An 18,375-nucleotide genomic window follows, 5' to 3' on the forward strand; every position below is an offset into this window, starting at 1 on the left:
AGGGTGTAAGTGATGTTGGGATACCTGCTGTGAGTCAAATGCGCTGCAGCGGATTAAGTCACACAACGCACACTCCCGGTGTCTGGTGTCTGCCCCTGCAGACTGAGTTTTGGGGGTCGGCACCCTCATGTCTGGCCTTTGCCCCTCCTCTCCTTTGGGCTATGCTAGAATGACTCTCTCCCACTAGAAATGTTCCTAAGGACACCCACTCTCCAGCTGCTTTTTCTTCTTCTTCTTTTTTAATTTATTTCTGAGAGAGAGAGAGCGTGAGCAGGGGAGGGTCAGAGAGAGAGGGAGACACGGAATCTGAAACAGGCTCCAGGCTCTGAGCTAGCTGTCAGCACAGAGCCCGACGCGAGGCTCGAACCCACAAACCGTGAGATCATGACCTGAGCTGAAGTCGGACGCTTAACCAACTAAGCCACCCCGGCACCCCTCCAGCTGCTTTTTCACTGCGTCTCTGGGTTAAGTGGGTTCAGCAGCGGTGATCGAGGCTCAGGTGAAAAGAAGTGTGGCGAGGAAAAGGATGTGACTCCTCTTCCCGGTTGTCACTCTGGAGGAGAAGGGCCTTCTAGGCATTCAGGTAGTCAGTCACCAGCCCCAGAGGACACAGGTACCCTCTGTGTGCCAAGTGAGGGCCGAGAGGGAGGAGCGATTCATGACCCTGGCCTCCGACAGTTTATCTGGGGAGATAAGACTTACGCGTAGCAGTAAGCAGGGTGGTGCTGACTTAAACCTGTAATGGAAGAGAAAGGGGAAGGAGTCATGGAGTCGTTTTGGAAGCCTGAAATGTTCCGTGAGTTTGGTTACCTTAATGTGGTAGTAAAGGGTTTCTTCCCTGCCTGATCCCAGTTGTCCCTGCTTGGATATCACTGGATCATCCCAGTGGGTGGCTTAACTGAGGCTCTCAAAAGTCTCTTGAAAGCAGAGAATTATCTAGAGATTTCAAGCCTCAGCTTTGACCTTTGCTCTAATTATTGAACATTTTTGGTGAAAATGATTTTTTTTGGCTTCAATGATTGAGAATTTCTCTTCCTTTTCTATTTTGCTTTATATATGTAGATCCAATGATCAGAAACACTGAAAAACACTTTTGTGCTTTTCCTAAGATTCCTAAGAATCTTTGCCTAGGGTGTCTGGACTTGACCAACCCCAAAGTCCTGGTTACATTTACGATTTGGGCAAGCCCGTGAAATCAAAGGGATGGTAACCCTTAATTTCCTTGCAAGAACCAGAACTTCAAGTGGGGTTCCCCAGATGTGTCTGTAGGTTCTGTATCACCCCAAATGTCTCAGCCGGGTACCACACGCCTGTTAAATCCTGGTTGTTTCCTTTGGTTTTCAGGGGGCACACCGTACCCTGGCATGATGGTGGATTCCACTTTCTACAACAAGATCAAGAGTGGATACCGGATGGCCAAGCCTGACCACGCCACCAGTGAAGTGTGAGGCTCCTCTCCTTCTTGTGCGCCTTGTGCCCATGCCCAGCGGGTCTGTGGGCTGGGGTGGGGGGTGCCCTGACACTCCTCCCTGTGCCCACTTGGAGTTGTGTGTTTCTGCAGCTATGAAATCATGGTCAAGTGCTGGCACAGTGAGCCGGAGAAGAGACCCTCCTTTTACCACCTGAGTGAGATTGTGGAGAATCTGTTGCCAGGACAGTATAAGAAGGTTCGTCTGGGCCCCTCCAAGATGGGTGGAAAGGAATGGGCGAAGGGAGAAGTCAGTAGCTGGCAGTCATGCGAGTGAGCGGCACAGTGCAACACTGATTTAAAGGAGCGTTTTCAAAGGGGGAACAAGATTGTTTGATCCAGTGGCTTTCATGGAGCACTCCCCGGGTCTCTGGTAGCAATGATGAGTGAAAACCCTCCCCAGTGCTCAGGGCTCCCCTTTCATCTCAAGTGTACAACACCTGTAAGCACTTTATTCTCCAGATGTTTGAGTATCTGAAGCTACCGTGCAGTTAGAAGTCTCAGGGCATCCACAGCCATTAAATCGCTAATTTGAATGCACTTAAATCCATGTGAAATTGGCTTTTACCAGCTGACTGCAAGGAGCAGCCTCGGCTGTTATCTGTGGCTCCAGCTGGTTTTTCGCAGCATAGGAAGCATTGTTCGAAGGAACAAATGTAATTTCATGGAGCCAAGGAGGATATGTTAATAAAGGAAACAACTTTCTGCTGAGATGCTGTGAAGGAGACCCAGACTCAGTTGTATAATAAATTCAATTTTCAAGATTCAGATTCGTCAGTTCATAGAGTCTTCATGTGTATTACCTGTTCTTCTCAAAGAGGAGCAATGCTAAGTGGTTGCGCTCCAGACTGGGCATTAAATACTTGTGTCTATGGATTAATTCACTGCCCATTACAACTCCCATAAGTGAGGCAATGAGGAGGCAAAAGGAAATTAATGGTAAGTCAGTCAAAGGTGCCCTGGCTGGTCTTGAAAATGAGGTCTTTTTAGATCAAAGATTCTGTAAGTTTTGAGTTAGATTTCTCCAACATTTAGGGATCAGGAAGGTTTCCGGGGTGGTGCTCCCAATGGAAGTCCTTGTCCCCTCTTATTGGGACCCATCCAAGCCCTGAAGAGACTACAATTGGGACCAGAACGGTCCCTGCTAGTCCCAGAGAAGGGAGTGTGTGTGCGCTTGGAGGTGGGGGCAGGGCATAGTCATAGCTACTGACTCAGTGAAGAGGCTCATTGTATCTTTTTTTTAAAAAAAGTTTATGTATTTTGAGAGAGACAGAGAGAGTAGGGGAGGGGCAGAGGGTGAGAGAGAGAGAGAGAGAGGAAGAGGAAGAGGGAGAGAGAGAGAGAGAGAGAGAGAGAGAGAGAATCCCAGGCAGGCTCTGCACTATGCAGGGCTCAAATTCACTCACCCCGAGATCATAACTTGAGCCAAAATCAAGAGTCGGTCGCTTAACCCACTGAGCCACCCAAGCGCCCCAGGGCTTACTGTACCTTAAGGAGAATGAGAGCTCTCATTGGCAGAATGGCAGGAGATTCTCTGCCATCAGTGGTCCTTTCCCCACATCCCCATCCCTGGGATGTGACAGTTGACAGCTGACTCGCGTCAGTTATCTCAATCCCACATCTGTGGGATAGCTTGGAAACACAGCCGGTTAAATACTAGTTCTGAGCATCCTTGTTGCAGTTCAGTGGGTGACACTTGGTTAACCATGTGAAATGCATATCTGCAGAGTTACGAAAAGATTCACCTGGACTTCCTGAAGAGTGACCACCCTGCCGTGGCGCGCATGCGCGTGGACTCGGACAACGCCTACATCGGAGTCACCTACAAACACGAGGAAGACAAGCTGAAGGACTGGGAAGGCAGCCTGGATGAGCAGAGGCTGAGTGCAGACAGTGGCTACATCATCCCTCTGCCCGACATCGACCCTGTTCCTGAGGAGGAGGACCTGGGCAAGAGGAACAGGCACAGGTAGAGCTCCCCTGTGCCCCCCAGCGCTCCTGAAGGAGGGCAGCTGTTGCCCTGGCGACTGCAGTGTATCAGGTGGTAGAGTCCCCAAGGGTTCTGTTTCCTTTTGTAAATGCTTCTGGGATGATCCTCATACCTGTGCAGTGGGGCTGTGGGAGGTATAGGGCAGGCCTGAGTCCTTTGACCTGAGTCCTCAGGTGGTTTGATCAGACTGTGGGAGCAGCCCTGATTATTGAGATACTATAAGCCTCTCTTGCTATTTTCTACACTCGTCATGGGATAGAGGAGAAAGTTGAGAGCGAGGCTAGACTGGGCTGTTTGATGCTGCATCAGTGGATCTTAACCTGAGCTACAAGTTTGGATCACCTGGGGAGACTGGAAAAGCCATCTACACACTTCACCCAGACCAGCAAGTTAGAATCTCTGGGAATGGGACCCAGGCGCTTCCTGGCTGATTTATTCTTTCTTTTTTTAACTTTGTATAATGGACACATCCAACATGCCCAGCTCAAGTCACACGGGGACCTGCCAGTGAATCTGTCTCCCAGTTTGAGTGTCCATGAACCCATGGCCAGAATGCATGAATAGCCATATCCATTCCACGACTACTCTCCTTGGATTATTTAGAAGCAAATCCTAGACATCGTCATTTCACCCATAAATATTCCATTATGTGCCTTTAAAAGATAAAGGCTCTACTTAAAAAATTTTTAATTTTATTTATTTTGAGCATGACAGAGAGAGAACATGAGCCAGGGAGGGACAGAGAGAGCAAGGAGAGAGAATCCTAAATAGGTTCCACGCATCATCGTGGAGCCCGACATAGGGCTCAGTACCACAGACTGTGAAATCATGACTTGAGCTGAAAGCATGAGTCAGGTGCTTAACCAACTGAGCCACCCAGGTCCCCTAAGACTCTACTGAAAAAAATAACTGGAGTTGTTAGAAATAACTTATGATACCATTATCTCACCCCTCCCCCACCAACTGACAATAAATTGTTAGGGGCATCAGATATCCAGTGTTCAAATCTCCCTGACACTCTGATTAGTATTATTTTGCATTTGATTTGTTCTAATTGAGAGCCAAATTAAGAGTCACGCATGGCCTTCAGTTGCTATGTCTCTGTACGTTTGCCCTGCCCCGTTTTACCTACCCCGCTTGCATAGCATTTGTGAAGAACACGGAGCTTTTGCCTGTAACGCTCCCACATTCGGAGTTTTGTTGATTGCATTCTGTAGTGTGTCTTCGCATGCTTGATCTCCCGTATTTGTTGTAAACTGGTGGTCTAGATGCTTGATCTGACGCAGGTTAGATTTTTGGCAAGCGTGCCTCAAAGATGGTGCTGTGTACTTCCATCGGGAGCTGCATGCTATCTGGTGGCCTCCCCTTTTGTGACGTTAACAGCCATTGTTGACCATCACGTGGATCCATTAATTTATTGCCAAGGCGATGCTAATACGCAGCCAGGACTAAAACCACTGGTCTGTACCTGCAGATGAGGGGATTGTGTCCTTGGTCTCCACCGTCTTTGCAAAGTCCTTGAGGAGAGGCAGGAGACAGTGATGATAGTGGGACTTGGTTTCAGGTTCAAGTTGCTCATGAGCCTCTTTTTTCCGTCTTCATTCAGGATATTTTCCCCCTTCCTTATTTGGTTAGTTACATATAATTATTTAGGCAGAAGCACATGGCATTATTATTTTGGAGGCTTAGGATTGTGACATCCCTTGCTCTTGCTGTGAATCAGGTAATTTAGAAAAGTATAATTGTGGGGTTTTTTTGTTTGTTTTTGGAATGTGTTGTGAGAATTAGAGATTGTGCAAACTGCTCTAACTTACCTTTGTTCAGGACAATTTCAAAAATACATCTGTGTTCTTTTAGCAAAATGTTTCTCCAAGTTTTGGGGATCTTTGGTAGCCCTTGATCCCAGATCTGCCATCCAGTTGGTTATTTTGTATTTGGGGGCTCTGAATACTATTTCAGTTATAAAAAAGTTTCTTCTTTTTCTTTCTTTTTGATGTTTACTTATTTATTTTGAGAGAGATCGCCAGTGAACAAGGTGGGAGGGACAGAGAGAATCCCAAGCAGGCTCTGTGCCGTGAGCCCCAGCATGGGGGCTCAAACTCATGAATCATGAGATCATGACCTGAGCCGAAATGAAGAGTCAGACACTTAACTGACTGAGCCACCCAGGTACCCCAAAAGGTTTTGTTTCTAAATTAAGTTAGAAAGTTGTAGGGGCTTTCACCATTCATGAATTTGAGCCCCCCATTGGGCTCTGTACCCACAGCACGGAGCCTGCTTGGGATTCTCTCTCTCCTTCTCTCTCTGCTCCTTCCCTGCTCTCTCTCTCTCAAAATAAATAAATAAACTTAAACAAAGAAAATCGTATTGATAAACAACACAAGAAAGGTGCCCAGAACTTTTCTAGGTGTACATGAGGCTGCACTGCAGAGTTTGACGTTTATTACATGGAGAGAACAATTCTAGTTGATAGAAAGTTGCTGTATTAGGTAACGAGAACCTCTGCACGGGTAACACATTTCATCTTTTTTTTTTTTTTTTAATGTTTTGTTTATTTCTGAGAGAGAGAAAGAGAGAGAGTGTGAGCAGGGGAGGGTCACAGAGAGAGAGAGATACAGAATCTGAAGCAGGCTCCAGGCTCTGAGCTGTCAGCACAGAGCCCAACACGGGGTTTGAACCCACAAACCGTGAGATCATGACCTGAGTGGAAGTCGGATGCTTAACTGACTGAGCCACCCAGGCGCTCCACACGTTTCATCTTCTAAGTGGACAGAATATGTCCCAAATGACACCCAGTCAGCTGAGGCTGTCTTCCTCACAGGTGGGCGTGGGGGGTGCCTTGGGTAGCTCGGACTGCTGTAACACAATACTGTGGACTTGGGGGCCTAAACAATAGAAATCTATTTTCTCACAGTTCTGAAGGCTGGCAGTCCAAGATCAAGGTGTTGGCAGGTTTGGTTTTCCCTGAAGCCTCTTTCCTTGGCTTGCAGATGACCATCTTCTTAATGTGTCCTCACATGGTCTTTTTCTGTGTGTGTATCACAGGTGTCTCTTCCTCTTATAAGGACACCATTCCTATTGGGTAAGGTCCTCACTTTAACAACCTCATTTAACGGTAATTACTTCCTTCAAGGTCCTATCTCCCAATATAATCACAGTGGGGATGAGCGCTTTAACTTGTAAATTTTGTGTATGTGTGGGGGGGATGACACAGTTCAGCCTGTCATAGTGAAGAGGGATCCCAGGGCTGAGATGCTCTGGGTTTAGGAAAGCATGATGATCCTGGAAGCTTCTTGGGCTCAGGGGGCTTGGCCTTGGGAGGGGGATGGGTATGAGAAAGACTGGGCCTTGCTCCCTATAGAGGGTTTGGGGCTGCTTGGTCAGTAATATCAGGAGCCAGGCCCTGGGCCACGAGGTGGGCACTGTGGCTTGGGAATGAGAAGTAAGGCCAGTCGTCAGCGTTGGGAGCACCATGAAGGCTGGCAAGAGGCAGGGCTGATTTGGTGCTGAGTCTCCATGGAAGTTAGCTTCCTCCATCCCATGCTCTTGCCTTCCATCTGTGAGGGGGATTGGCGGAGAGAGGGACGTATCAGGCCCATGAGAGTCAGTGCAAGGGGAGTGACTCTACTGAAGGACTCAGCTATAGAACTCGCCCCCAACTAGGGGGCCTTAGTCCAAATCACAGCATCCAGAGCAGTCTCCTAACTGCAGGTCCCAGCTGGGTTGGGGCCACATCCAAAGGTTGTCTCCGGCCTCTAGCTACTGGCCAGGGCCCCATGAATGGGGTCTGGCTTCCCAGGGAGAGAGCTCATCAGGACAACATGGTTCTCAAGACCAGCCAAGTGGACTTGGGTTCACAGTGAGGCTCCAGGACCAGGGTGTAAATCGAGGGTAGGGTAGCGTCCACAGTAAGAATGGAGACAGAAGCTCTCAGTCCTGGGGAAGGACCCGATCTGTTGGGTTGTGGAAGGGAGCCTCAGTCTAGTAACCCTGCAGGCGCTAAGAGCTCTCCAGGCCCCCTTTGGGGTGGATGGCAGCAGACCATTTCGCATGGGCTTCTATTTGCCAGGCTTAGTTTTCTGCTTGGAAACTGAACTGACCTGGAGAGGAGGGGAGAGAGGCAGAGGAGACAGGCCAGGCCCTATGGGAAGGAAACAGCTAGCCAGGTTGAGGGCCCCTGCTCGGCCCGAGTGCGAGATCCTTCCTCTGGCTGGCCAGCCAGTGGCGTGGTCTCCAGCATGGCGCTCAGCCTCACGGTGAGAGCAACGGTCCTGCCTCTCAGCAGATAACCTCCTTGGAGCAAAAAGATATATGTAGAAATTTTGCAATCCAAGGCAGGATCATGATAAGCCAGCAAGAGTTCAGAGACAGGAAGACAGGGAACCATGACAGGCTAGAGACTAGGGGGAATTATTTTTCTAAAAATCTTTGTGAGGAATTTTAAACGTTCAGAGAAATTGAGAGAATACATCTACCACTTAGCTTTAGTAGTTGTTAACATTTTGCCACATGTGGTTTATCTAACTACTGTATATATTTATACCTGTTTTATGTATATATGTAATATATAATAATATATACTACACATTTTTTTAAAGTTTATTTAGAGAGAGAGCAGGGACATGTGTGAGCAGGAGAGGGGCAGAGAGAGAGAGAGAGAGAGAGGGAGAGAGAGAATCCCAAGCAGGCTCCGCACTGTCAGTGCAGAACCCAACGTGGGTGGGGCTCGATCTCACCAACCATGAGATCATGACCTAAGCCAAAATCAAGAGTCAGATGCTTAACTAACTGAATCACCCAGGTGCCCCAATACTGCATATTTAATAACATATGCTATGTGACATACATGTACCACATATGCGCTCCCACTTATTTTTCCTTGCTAAAACATTTGAAACTCCTGTGAACATCTCCTAAGAATAAGGATATTCTCCTATATAATTATAACAGCATGATCACATGTAAGAAGATTAACAACTGTTTCTTGATATCATCTGATATTCAGGCCCTATTCAAGTAAGAGTTTGAGTGATAACAACAATAGTAATAGCTAATATTTATTGGGCACTTAGTATATTCTAGGTACTGTGCCTTATGGTTACTACCTTATTTAATCTTCCTAACAGATAGGAATATTGTCAGGCACTGTTGTCATCTCATTTTATTTCATGTAATTTTTTAAAAAGTTTTTATTTATTTTGAGAGACAGCATGAGTGGGGAAAGGCAGAAAGAGAGGAGAGAGAATCCCAAGCAGGCTCCACGCTGTCAGCACAGAGCCTGACGCGGGGCTCAAACTCACAAACTGTGAGATCATGCCCTGAGCCAGAATCAAGAGTTGGACGCTTAACCGAATGAGCCACCCAGGTGCCCCTGTCATCCCATTTTTATGAGCCAGGGAGCAAGTTCAGGGGATTCAGGGACCCATGTGATTCCCACAGCTGCTAAGTGGTGGATGATTCCAGACCACCACTTCTAGCTTTTTGATGCTCCCTTTCAGCCACTACTCTCGTGAGTAAGGAGCCTTCACCAGCTGCACAACTGGGGCCAGGGAAAGTGGGAGGTGGATGTAAAGAGGAAGGGGAGGAAGGCATTCCAGGGGTGTGGGATCAGATCCTGAGAGCACCATTTGGGCGCTTAGGAGATTTCACAGCAAGGAGTGGCTGGGCTGTGGTTTGCAGCTGATTTCATCCCCCTCTGTTGTTTGATCAGGAACTGCTTACACTCCTTTCCACTAGGACTCAGTAGGGAAAGTATCGTGAAGCTTGTTAGCAACTCTGCCGGAAGGTTTGATGGAAGAGAAGGAAGGCTGAAGCGTGAAGATGACCTGGGATGGGGGTTGGGGGGGTCTTGGTTTTCCACTGGACCCCCTGCAGTGTGATGGATGATGAGTAGCTGTCTGCCTTGGTGGCAGAATCTTGCCTTATTGGATGGCCCGAGTTTGAATGCCAAAGGATCTTGCAGAAAGGGCTCCTTTGCCTTTGCAGGGGGCAGGGGATGCCCTAGCCACAAAACCATGGTCTGGTCAGTGTGTACCCGGGCTTAACCTTTCCTGTTCTCTCCCTCCACCAGCTCGCAGACCTCAGAAGAGAGTGCCATTGAGACAGGTTCCAGCAGCTCTACCTTCATCAAGAGAGAGGACGAAACCATTGAGGACATCGATATGATGGATGACATTGGCATAGACTCCTCAGACCTGGTAGAGGACAGCTTCCTGTGACTGGCAGATTCAGGGGGTACCTTCCACTCTTGGAGCCACCTTGGATCCCTTTAAGAAAACCACTTTATTGCAATGCAAAGTTTGGGAGGCGGACTTGGATGACGTGTAAAGAGAAGTTCCCAGCCAAGGGCCTCAGGGAGCCTTCTAAATACGGACGGATGGCATATTTCAGAATGAACTTTCTGAAGTTGCGCTTGCAACACTTTCAGTAGCATCTCAGCGGCGTGTGAAATTGGGAGATAGATGGACACGGAAATAATAGGCCACGGAAGGTGAACTTTTTGTTTCAAGGGCATTGGTGAGATTCCAACATACACAATTTTTATTTGCGAGAAAACTCCAGCATTGTAATTATGTAAATAACTCTAACTGAGGATGTGTTTAGATTTGTATTAACTGTCTTCTCTGGACTTCTGAAGAGACCACTCCACCCGTCCATGTACTTCCCGCTTGAAACCTGGTATCAGCTGCTGTTGACCTTTCCTGGGAAGTACATGCAAAACCACTTTTGAACCATAAAAGGTACTGGTACTATAGCATCTTACTTTTTTTTTTAGTTTAAAGAGATAAAAAATAATAATTAACCAATCTTGTTTACTAGATTTGGGTCATTTAGAAGCCCAGCAACTCATTTTCATATTGTAATCTACGTTTATAATACTACTGCTATCAGTAATGCTAAATGTGTAATGTGTAACACGTTTTCCCTACAGAGAAAGCACAATTAAAAAAAAAAAATTCTTACTAAGTAGGCGACAAGTTTGACAGTTTTTGACATTTATATCAAATAACCGATGTTTCTCTATAAAATATGGTAATAGCTTTAGTGGATTAAATTTAGTTGAACATAGAGAACAGTAAAGGTAGTGTGTTCCAGGAAGTCCGTGTTTTTAACTGTGTACTGAATAGGTTCCCTAATCCATTGTACTAAAAACAATTAACTGCCCTCTGAAGTAATGGGATTTGAAAGAAACGAAACCCCAAAATCCTAACTGCTCTCAATCTAAAGGCATAAGCCTATGCCTAATGTGACTTGTCATGTTATTACCCAGTGGAAAATACAATCATTAGTAAAAAGACTGGATTTGCCAAGATCGTTTTCATGTTTAGTGATAACTTTGGTGGATCCCCAAATCTATGTTTTCAAAGTTTTATAAACCCTAGAAGTGTCAGAAGTATCAGCACCCTTTCTTTCATCTCATACCCCAAAAAGAAAGAGTTTGAAACTGTGAGCACATAAAGGCATTATTTAGCGAATCATGCTTGTGCATTAGCCTGGATCCTTTGTTTCCAAATGTGATTGCAACCAGGATCACCAGAGTCTAGGTCCGTCCCCATCCCAGATCTTCTGAATTATTGAGTCTGGTTAGGAGCAGGAACCTGCCTTTCTTAAACTCCCTGGCTGTTCTGATTAGCCAGGTTTGGGAAACACCAGCTTGGATTACGGGAAGCTGCCATGAGAAACACAATTTGAAATTTGGAACTTGGCTAGAAGTCAGCCATGCAGGAAGCCTACCATTTAAATCCTTGGCTTTGGGTCAGTGACATTTAATGCCGTATATCTGGCAATTGCTGTCCTTAATTTAACTTTCCAGCCTCGGCTGAGGCTGAGAAAGCGCAATCTTGGTTTGGCAGGTCTTTCTAAAAGTAAAGACATTGCTCCCCACTGCATGGGGGACCTGAACTTGCCCCCCCCACTCCACCCTTAGCCCCCCAAAGGCAGGTACAAAAATGGATGCAATTCAGAGCACCATGCCTCTGTATAACCAAGGTTAATATTTTGGTGAAAAAAAAAAAAACCTAAAAAGTTTTGCTGAAATTTTGGGGTGAGATAACGGGACAAATTATCATCACATCCATCCAATGAACTGTGGGCTCATCGGCATTCTTTGCAATCCCGCTTAATTGCCGACACCATATGAATGAAACATGGGCTGTGATTGCCACAATCACCATACATGCTCCTCGCAGGTGATGTAGCAGCAGAAACAAGGTACTTGAGTACCTACTGGTATAATCTCAATGCAAGCCCCAACTCTCTTACCCACCTTTCTCATACTAAGTGGGAACACTGAGCCAGCTTGGCCAATTAAAAAAGAAAATCTGACTAGGTTCTGTAGAGCCAATTAGACTTGAAATACATTTGTGTTTCTAGAATCACAGCTCAAGCGTTCTGTTTATTGCTCACTCCCCCTTGTACAGCCTTCTTTTGTCGGTGCTTTGCATTTTGATGTTCCTTTGAGTTTTACGTGACATCATGAGGCTGGATGAGAATTCTTAGACAAGCAGGTTCCAGTCCTAATGAATACTCCCACCTGAGTTTGTGTGTGACTACATTTTTGTTTTCTTTTACAGTATTTTCAGTGTATCACAGACTTGTTTCCTTTTTGGCCTCCTATAGAATCCCCAGATGAAAATTTGCCAATACTTCCTGCTTTCTATTTTTATGAAGACAATCAAAGCTGGCCTGAGAAACACAATTTGTGAATTTTTTTTTTAAATGATCAGTGATGTCCTTAAAATGTGGTCTGCCAATCTGTACAAACGGTCCTATTTTTGTGAAGAGGGACGTGAGATAAAATGATGTTATACATCAATATGTATATATGTATTTCTTTATAGACTTGGAGAGTACTGCCAAAACATTTATGACAAGCTGTATCACTGCCTTTGTTTATATTTTTTTGACTGTGATATTCCCCACAGGCACATTAACTGTTGCACTTTTGAATGTCCAAAATTTATATTTTAGAAAAATAAAGAGAAAAATGCATAAGTGTTTCCAAAACAGTGGTGTGGTGAATGTTTGTGAAGTAACTCAATAGGTAGGGTCTACTGATAAAAAATGTATTACAGAATGCCCCGTTCATGTTTTTGTTTTAAAACGTGTAAATGAAGATCTTTATATTTCAATAAATGATCTATATAATTTAAAGTTATGCTAAGGTCCCAGCATTTTTGTTTTTAGCTGAATCACCTAAATTAAAGCAGTCCAGTTCAATGTACTTTCTCAGCAGCATTTCAGTAGGGCTTCATATTGTGGTTTTGACGAAACCAATAGGAAATGTAATATATAAACGTTATTTGAGCGAGTTCGTTTTCAGACACGGAATTGAACTTAAAGATAACTAACACTTGGATCATCTTCAACACTACTGTTTGTTTGTTAGAACAGTATTTTACTGCATCATATTTTTCTCCCCTGCAGGAGCACAGGAGTGCATTTGCCATTTACAAGATTCAAACATTGTAGGTGTGTGTGATACGAGAGATTAAAGTCTCTTTTCACTCTACCTTCCTCCCTGTCCCTGTCTGGGTTCCCAGAGTCAGAACTGCATCTTTTATCTTTCCACTGAACTCTCCGTGCATCTGCTTCTGTACATACATACATCTCTATTTTTGCTTCATGTTTTACGTAAATGGGATCTAGTTTATGTAATGCTTTGTAAAGTGCTTCCCCACCCCCTTTTTATTTTTTATTTTTTTTAAATAGTTTATTGTCAAGTTGATTTCCATATAACACCCAGTGCTCATCCCCACAAGTGCCCTTCTCCATGCCCATCACCCCCTTCCCCTCCCTCCACCCCCATCTGCCCTCACTTTGTTCTCAGCATTCAAGAGTCTCTCATGGTTTGACCCCCACTATTTTTCCCCTTCTCCTCACCATGGTCCTCCGTTAAGTTCCTCCTAATCCACCTATATGTGCAAACATACGGTATCTGTCCTCTGCCTGACTTATTTCACTCAGCATAACACCCTCAAGTTCCATCCATGTTGCTATACATGGCCAGACTTCATTCTTTCTCATTGCCATGTAGTATTCCATTGTATAGATAAACCACATCTTCTTGATCCATTTGTCAGTTGATGGACACTTAGGCTCTTTCCATGTTTTGGCTATTGTTGAGAGTGCTGCTATGAACATTGTTCACCCCCCTTTTTAATAAACTTTGTTTCCTATAGCAGTTTTAGGTTCACAGCAAAATTGATCAGAAGGTACAGAGGTTTTCCATATGGCCCCCCCTCCCCGCACAGGCACAGCCTACCCCGTTATCAGCCTCTCTCACCAGAGTGGTACATTTGTTCCAATTGGTGAACCTATATGGATACATCATTATTAGAGTTTATACTGCTCTTCTCTCCCTTTTTTTCATTTTTATTTTTTAATGTTTATTCATTTTTGAGAGAGAGAGAGAGCATGATCAGAGGAGGGGCAGAGAATGAGGGAGACACCGAATCTGAAGCAGGCTCCAGGCTCTGAGCTGTCAGCACAGAGCCTGATGTGGGGTTCAGACTCATAAACTGTGAGATCATGACCTGAGCCAAAGTCAGATCCTTAACTGACTGAGCCACCCAGGTGCCCCCTGGTCTTCTCTTTTAATGCTACATTTTAGAGATCTCTGTGAAAAGTACATATAGATAGACTCCCCACCCTCGTTTTTTATAGTTTCTCATGTGAATATACCATAATTTATGCAGTCATGTTCCTATAGGTGCATATAGTTTCCCATTCTTTGCTATTGAAATGACTTCTTGAATAGCCTTGTGCACACATAGTAGTGTTTTGTTAGGATAGAATTCTAGAAATAAAATTGCTAAGCCAAAGGGTGTGCAGAAATAAATTGATGTTAAGCCCAAGCCTTCACATACGACTGTCACAGTAAATTTTGGAATGCGAGTCACCTGCTTTGCCGATTATTTTATTAACCCTAGTTTTCTAGGGCTTCCTCTGCCTCTCATCCCTCACTGTGATGTTGTAAGTGTCAGGAGGCTGTTAGTTTTTGTGTTCTGAAGCATGCAGAATCAGATGACATGGATTAAAAAAATTCATATAATTCCATTTATTTTCAATTTCTAGATGATGGAAATAGATGGTTATTAATAATTGGAATATAGCCTCCTATTCCAACAGAACTCCTTATGACCCATATTCGATTAGCCTGCGAATCAAAGTACACCTCCTTGGAGCTGAGTTGGAAGACATCGACGGTAAGCTGAGTATTGGCTCTGCTTCTGTTCCAGCCCTGGAAAGGACACAGACCATCAGGAATAATAATCCTACTGATGGAACAAGAGCTGCCTAATCTAGCATCCACACAAGACACTAAGCCCGCAGAGAGATCTTTCTGTCCTCCTGTGTAATGTATAATTCTACCCCTCAATATAATACAGACAACGCGGCCTCCTTGATCTCTTCATGATGATAAAAATGACCTTTACTATCGGAGGATTTTCCAGCTTTTTCAAAGATCCTTTTCACATTCGCTTCTTTTGATTCTTAAGATGGGATTTTGAGGCAGGGAAGACATGTTATAGATGAGGAAACCCAGTGACTTCTAAAAATCGTACAGCTGAGTAACAAGAGCATTAGGACCAGAAGCTCCAAATGTACTAATTCCAGTGCTGTTTATACCACAACAGACCAGGGGAAAAAGTAAGAGATACTGAGAAGCTTTGCTGCTTGAGATTTCAAAAGACAAGTGATAGGTTAGTTGGCCTGTAGAAGTGTTTTACACATTTATAATAAGAACGATTTCTTTTCAGGCTATACTACAACAGCTCTAATAATGGATATGTCTTTAATAGTTATATGCTTCATAAAATGCAACTCAGGAAAATGACTTAGAATATCTGAATCCATCATAAACTAGCAATTTTCCCCAGGATAATGACTATAGAAATGCTTCATTATCTCTGACTCCAAATACACATACGGATCAAATCCAACCATGTCATTACAGCAAAATTAATATACTGTTCTTAGACACAATTTTTTTCACCCCTACACTTAAGATACAGGTGAAAAAATGTATATGTGGCCTTAATTAGCAGATTATAATGTTCTGTTCCACCTGGTTACATGAATAGCGCCAATGTCCTAGAGAACAATGAATGCATCCTCCAAAATCTATTCCTAAGTGGGTTGCGTTTCCATCAGCCACACTCTGGTCTCCATACAAAGCAGTGGGGATATCAAGGACACATGGTTTCATGTGGCAGGCGGAGCATATTCGCTCCCTGTTTCTGGTTTAAAGGCTAATTGGAATTTTTAAAAGATTTGCCACATTATCCTGGCAGATGGTATTTTGCTTTATCATTATTCATGGGTATTAATGACTTCCCTCTGGAGCATGTGTATCCTGTCTATTTTGAATTTCATTACATTTCATGCTGACTGCTCCACACGGAATCGGATCCAGTGTTTTCTGCGTGGTGCTTAAGCTGCAGATTGTTGGGTTGGTCAGAGTGTTAGACTTGGTTAGGAATTAAGTAACTCTTTGAAATGAAGAAAACTTTTTTCTTCTCTTCCCAAGGAGTATTCCATCCCATTTCTCATTTTGTCAAGCTCACTGTCCCACAGGGTTGCCTGTCATAATCTGGCGTATGTGAAGACAATTCTGGAGTGGATGCATCCTTCGCTAGCCTGAGATGATTAGATGTCCGTTCTTTTTCCCTAGAAATGTTGGAGTTAGTTTCCTAAGTGCAGAAAATGCATGAGAACATGATGTAATGATCTGGCCACAGAAAGTCATTTTTTAAAAAATTACTCCCTTCAACAAATATTTAGAGAACAGCCTCTTCTTTGTTTCATTGATTTCTAGAATTTGTAAGCGTCAGTGAGGCAGCTGGCAGAGTTGATTCCCGCTGGCTGATTACCTGAGGGGAATATTACATCACAGAAGAGAGCAGCACAGAGCAGAAAATCATGGTGGGTGGAGGCCACAGACTGTACGTGGGAGTAACAAGAAGCCGGAGGAGTAGATCATGTATGTTTTGTATGACATGGATTATCACTCTAGGGAGCCTTCTGATAAAATGAAAGCTTTTCTGCGGCCAGAGGACACGAAGTGTTGTTGGAACATTTGAGAACAAGAAGGTAGGCCCGGGGTAACCAAACCTTGTGGACTTTCTTTCTGAAGTCCCTGTCCTAGTTTGATTCCAGATACTTTATTGCCACCTTCACACCCATCCTCCCCAAACTGTATTTCCCTATCCATTGATGTTGAGCTAGGGACTGTTTTAGGACCTGGGATTTAGAAATGAATACCACAGACAGCATCTCTACATCATGGGAGATAGAAATAGTCTCTCTCTAGAGCAGAAAGCAAATTTGCTTAATGGCCAGTGTAATAAAGCCAATGTCCCCTTCTGGGACACATGTTGGTCAGATTTGCTTGCAGCCATGATAAGAGACTGGTGGTTCCTAAGCTCAGGGTCCTTCGGCTGTGACACCAAGCCATTGCTTAAATAGCACCCACCCGGGCCACTTTGCATACCCCCACAGGACTTGGAGTACAGGAAGAACTGATGTTAATACCAAGTTCATGCTATTTACTGGACTGTGAATAGTAAAGTCCTTTGTTTCTGACTCAGGAGTCTCTTGTGCTTTCTGGAAGCATCCATGAGACCGTGGTAGGCCAGTTGTTTAGCTTGCAAGTAGGATAAGACCTCAGACTCTTCACGGTTCTTAACACGAACTCAGCACGGTACCAGCCAAGTAAGACCTCCATCTTCTTGCTTCTCCCCCAAATGATGCCCCTGTTAACCCTGAAGGGACGGTGAATAGGGAAGGGATTAAAAAGCTCTAGTTGGGGAAGATAGAGAAGAAATTGATCATATTTATCTTAACACTGTAGCCTTTCCTTTGCCTTCTTCAGTAGGTCCAAGATGGGGAAATAGAAATCAAAACTTCTCACGAGCTTCACAGTTTATATAGTTACTATACTGGAAGAAGTTGAGAACATTTCATTATCTATGCATGACAAGAAATGTCAATGGGTTGATTCTAAGTTTCCTACAAAGGGAAAGGAAGAATGAACTCTACAGAATAGGAATGTAGGGGAAGTTATGGGACACTAATAAATGAAGGGTATTTTCTATTCTTGTACATGTTCAACTCAACCATTATACCTCAACTCTACAGAAAACAGGGGAAAAGTACAATTTTCTACTTCTTGTGAGAATGATGTGTTTTGGTGCAGCCATTCAGCTCCTATCATAGCTCCTTTTGCAACCAGAGTGAGACTCTAGTGACGGTAGACCGTAAGAGATGTCCACAGTGAGGGTAAGGTTGTAACACTCTAGTTATGATTTGGGAAATAAGAATCCTTCCAAATCAAAGCACGGAGTGATATTTTGTCATATTTTTCTAAAAAGACATTTATTTAGTCATTACTCAATAACCATTGCTCATGTATTAAGTCCTAGGGATACTAATATCACTAAAGTTCAGTGAACATTGTGGTAAGTCGAATTATGCTGTAGAACTATATTCCTCCCCTTCTTCTTCACAGGAGAAGTAGGTATTTTCACTTCATTGGTGTAGACTTAACCATGTAACTCTCTTTGACTAACAGAATGTTAACAGACATGATACAGTAGATGCTGAAATTTGTTGTATTGAGGGCTTATGGTCTTGGCATCTTAGCAATATTGAGTCTTCCAATGTGTGAAGGTGATAGACCTCTCTAGTTAGTTAGGTCTTCTTTATTTATACTAATATCTCAATTATAAAAACTATATTTTATAGTTTTATGTATTTACATGCAGTTTGTTACTTTTTTCTAAATATTTCATTTTTTTGATGCCATAAGTACCATTTTTTTCTATTTCTATTTGCAGCTGGTATGTAGAAATGCAATTGACCTTGTATTCTGCTACCCTGTAGGTTCCTGAATTTTTTTTTTTTTACACAGAAA

General features: G+C 44.0%; 1 protein-coding gene across 2 annotated transcripts in view; it reads left to right on the forward strand.

The window, feature by feature from the left end:
- The window catches only part of PDGFRA (platelet derived growth factor receptor alpha), a 49,764-nt gene extending 37,722 nt beyond the window's left edge, over positions 1-12,042 (forward strand). For both annotated transcript variants that reach the window (XM_039220466.1, XM_039220467.1), the window contains exons 20-23: positions 1,345-1,444; positions 1,562-1,667; positions 3,196-3,437; positions 9,529-12,042. In XM_039220466.1, coding sequence (XP_039076397.1) covers positions 1,345-1,444; positions 1,562-1,667; positions 3,196-3,437; positions 9,529-9,676 — 596 coding nt within the window. In that variant the 3' untranslated portion in view covers positions 9,677-12,042. The remainder of the gene's footprint in view (positions 1-1,344; positions 1,445-1,561; positions 1,668-3,195; positions 3,438-9,528) is intronic.
- Positions 12,043-18,375: the final 6,333 nt, after the last annotated feature.

This window comes from Hyaena hyaena, unplaced genomic scaffold, assembly GCF_003009895.1.
Source record: "Hyaena hyaena isolate Hyena2069 unplaced genomic scaffold, ASM300989v1 scaffold_891, whole genome shotgun sequence".
In the NCBI taxonomy this organism is placed as follows: domain Eukaryota; kingdom Metazoa; phylum Chordata; class Mammalia; order Carnivora; family Hyaenidae; genus Hyaena; species Hyaena hyaena.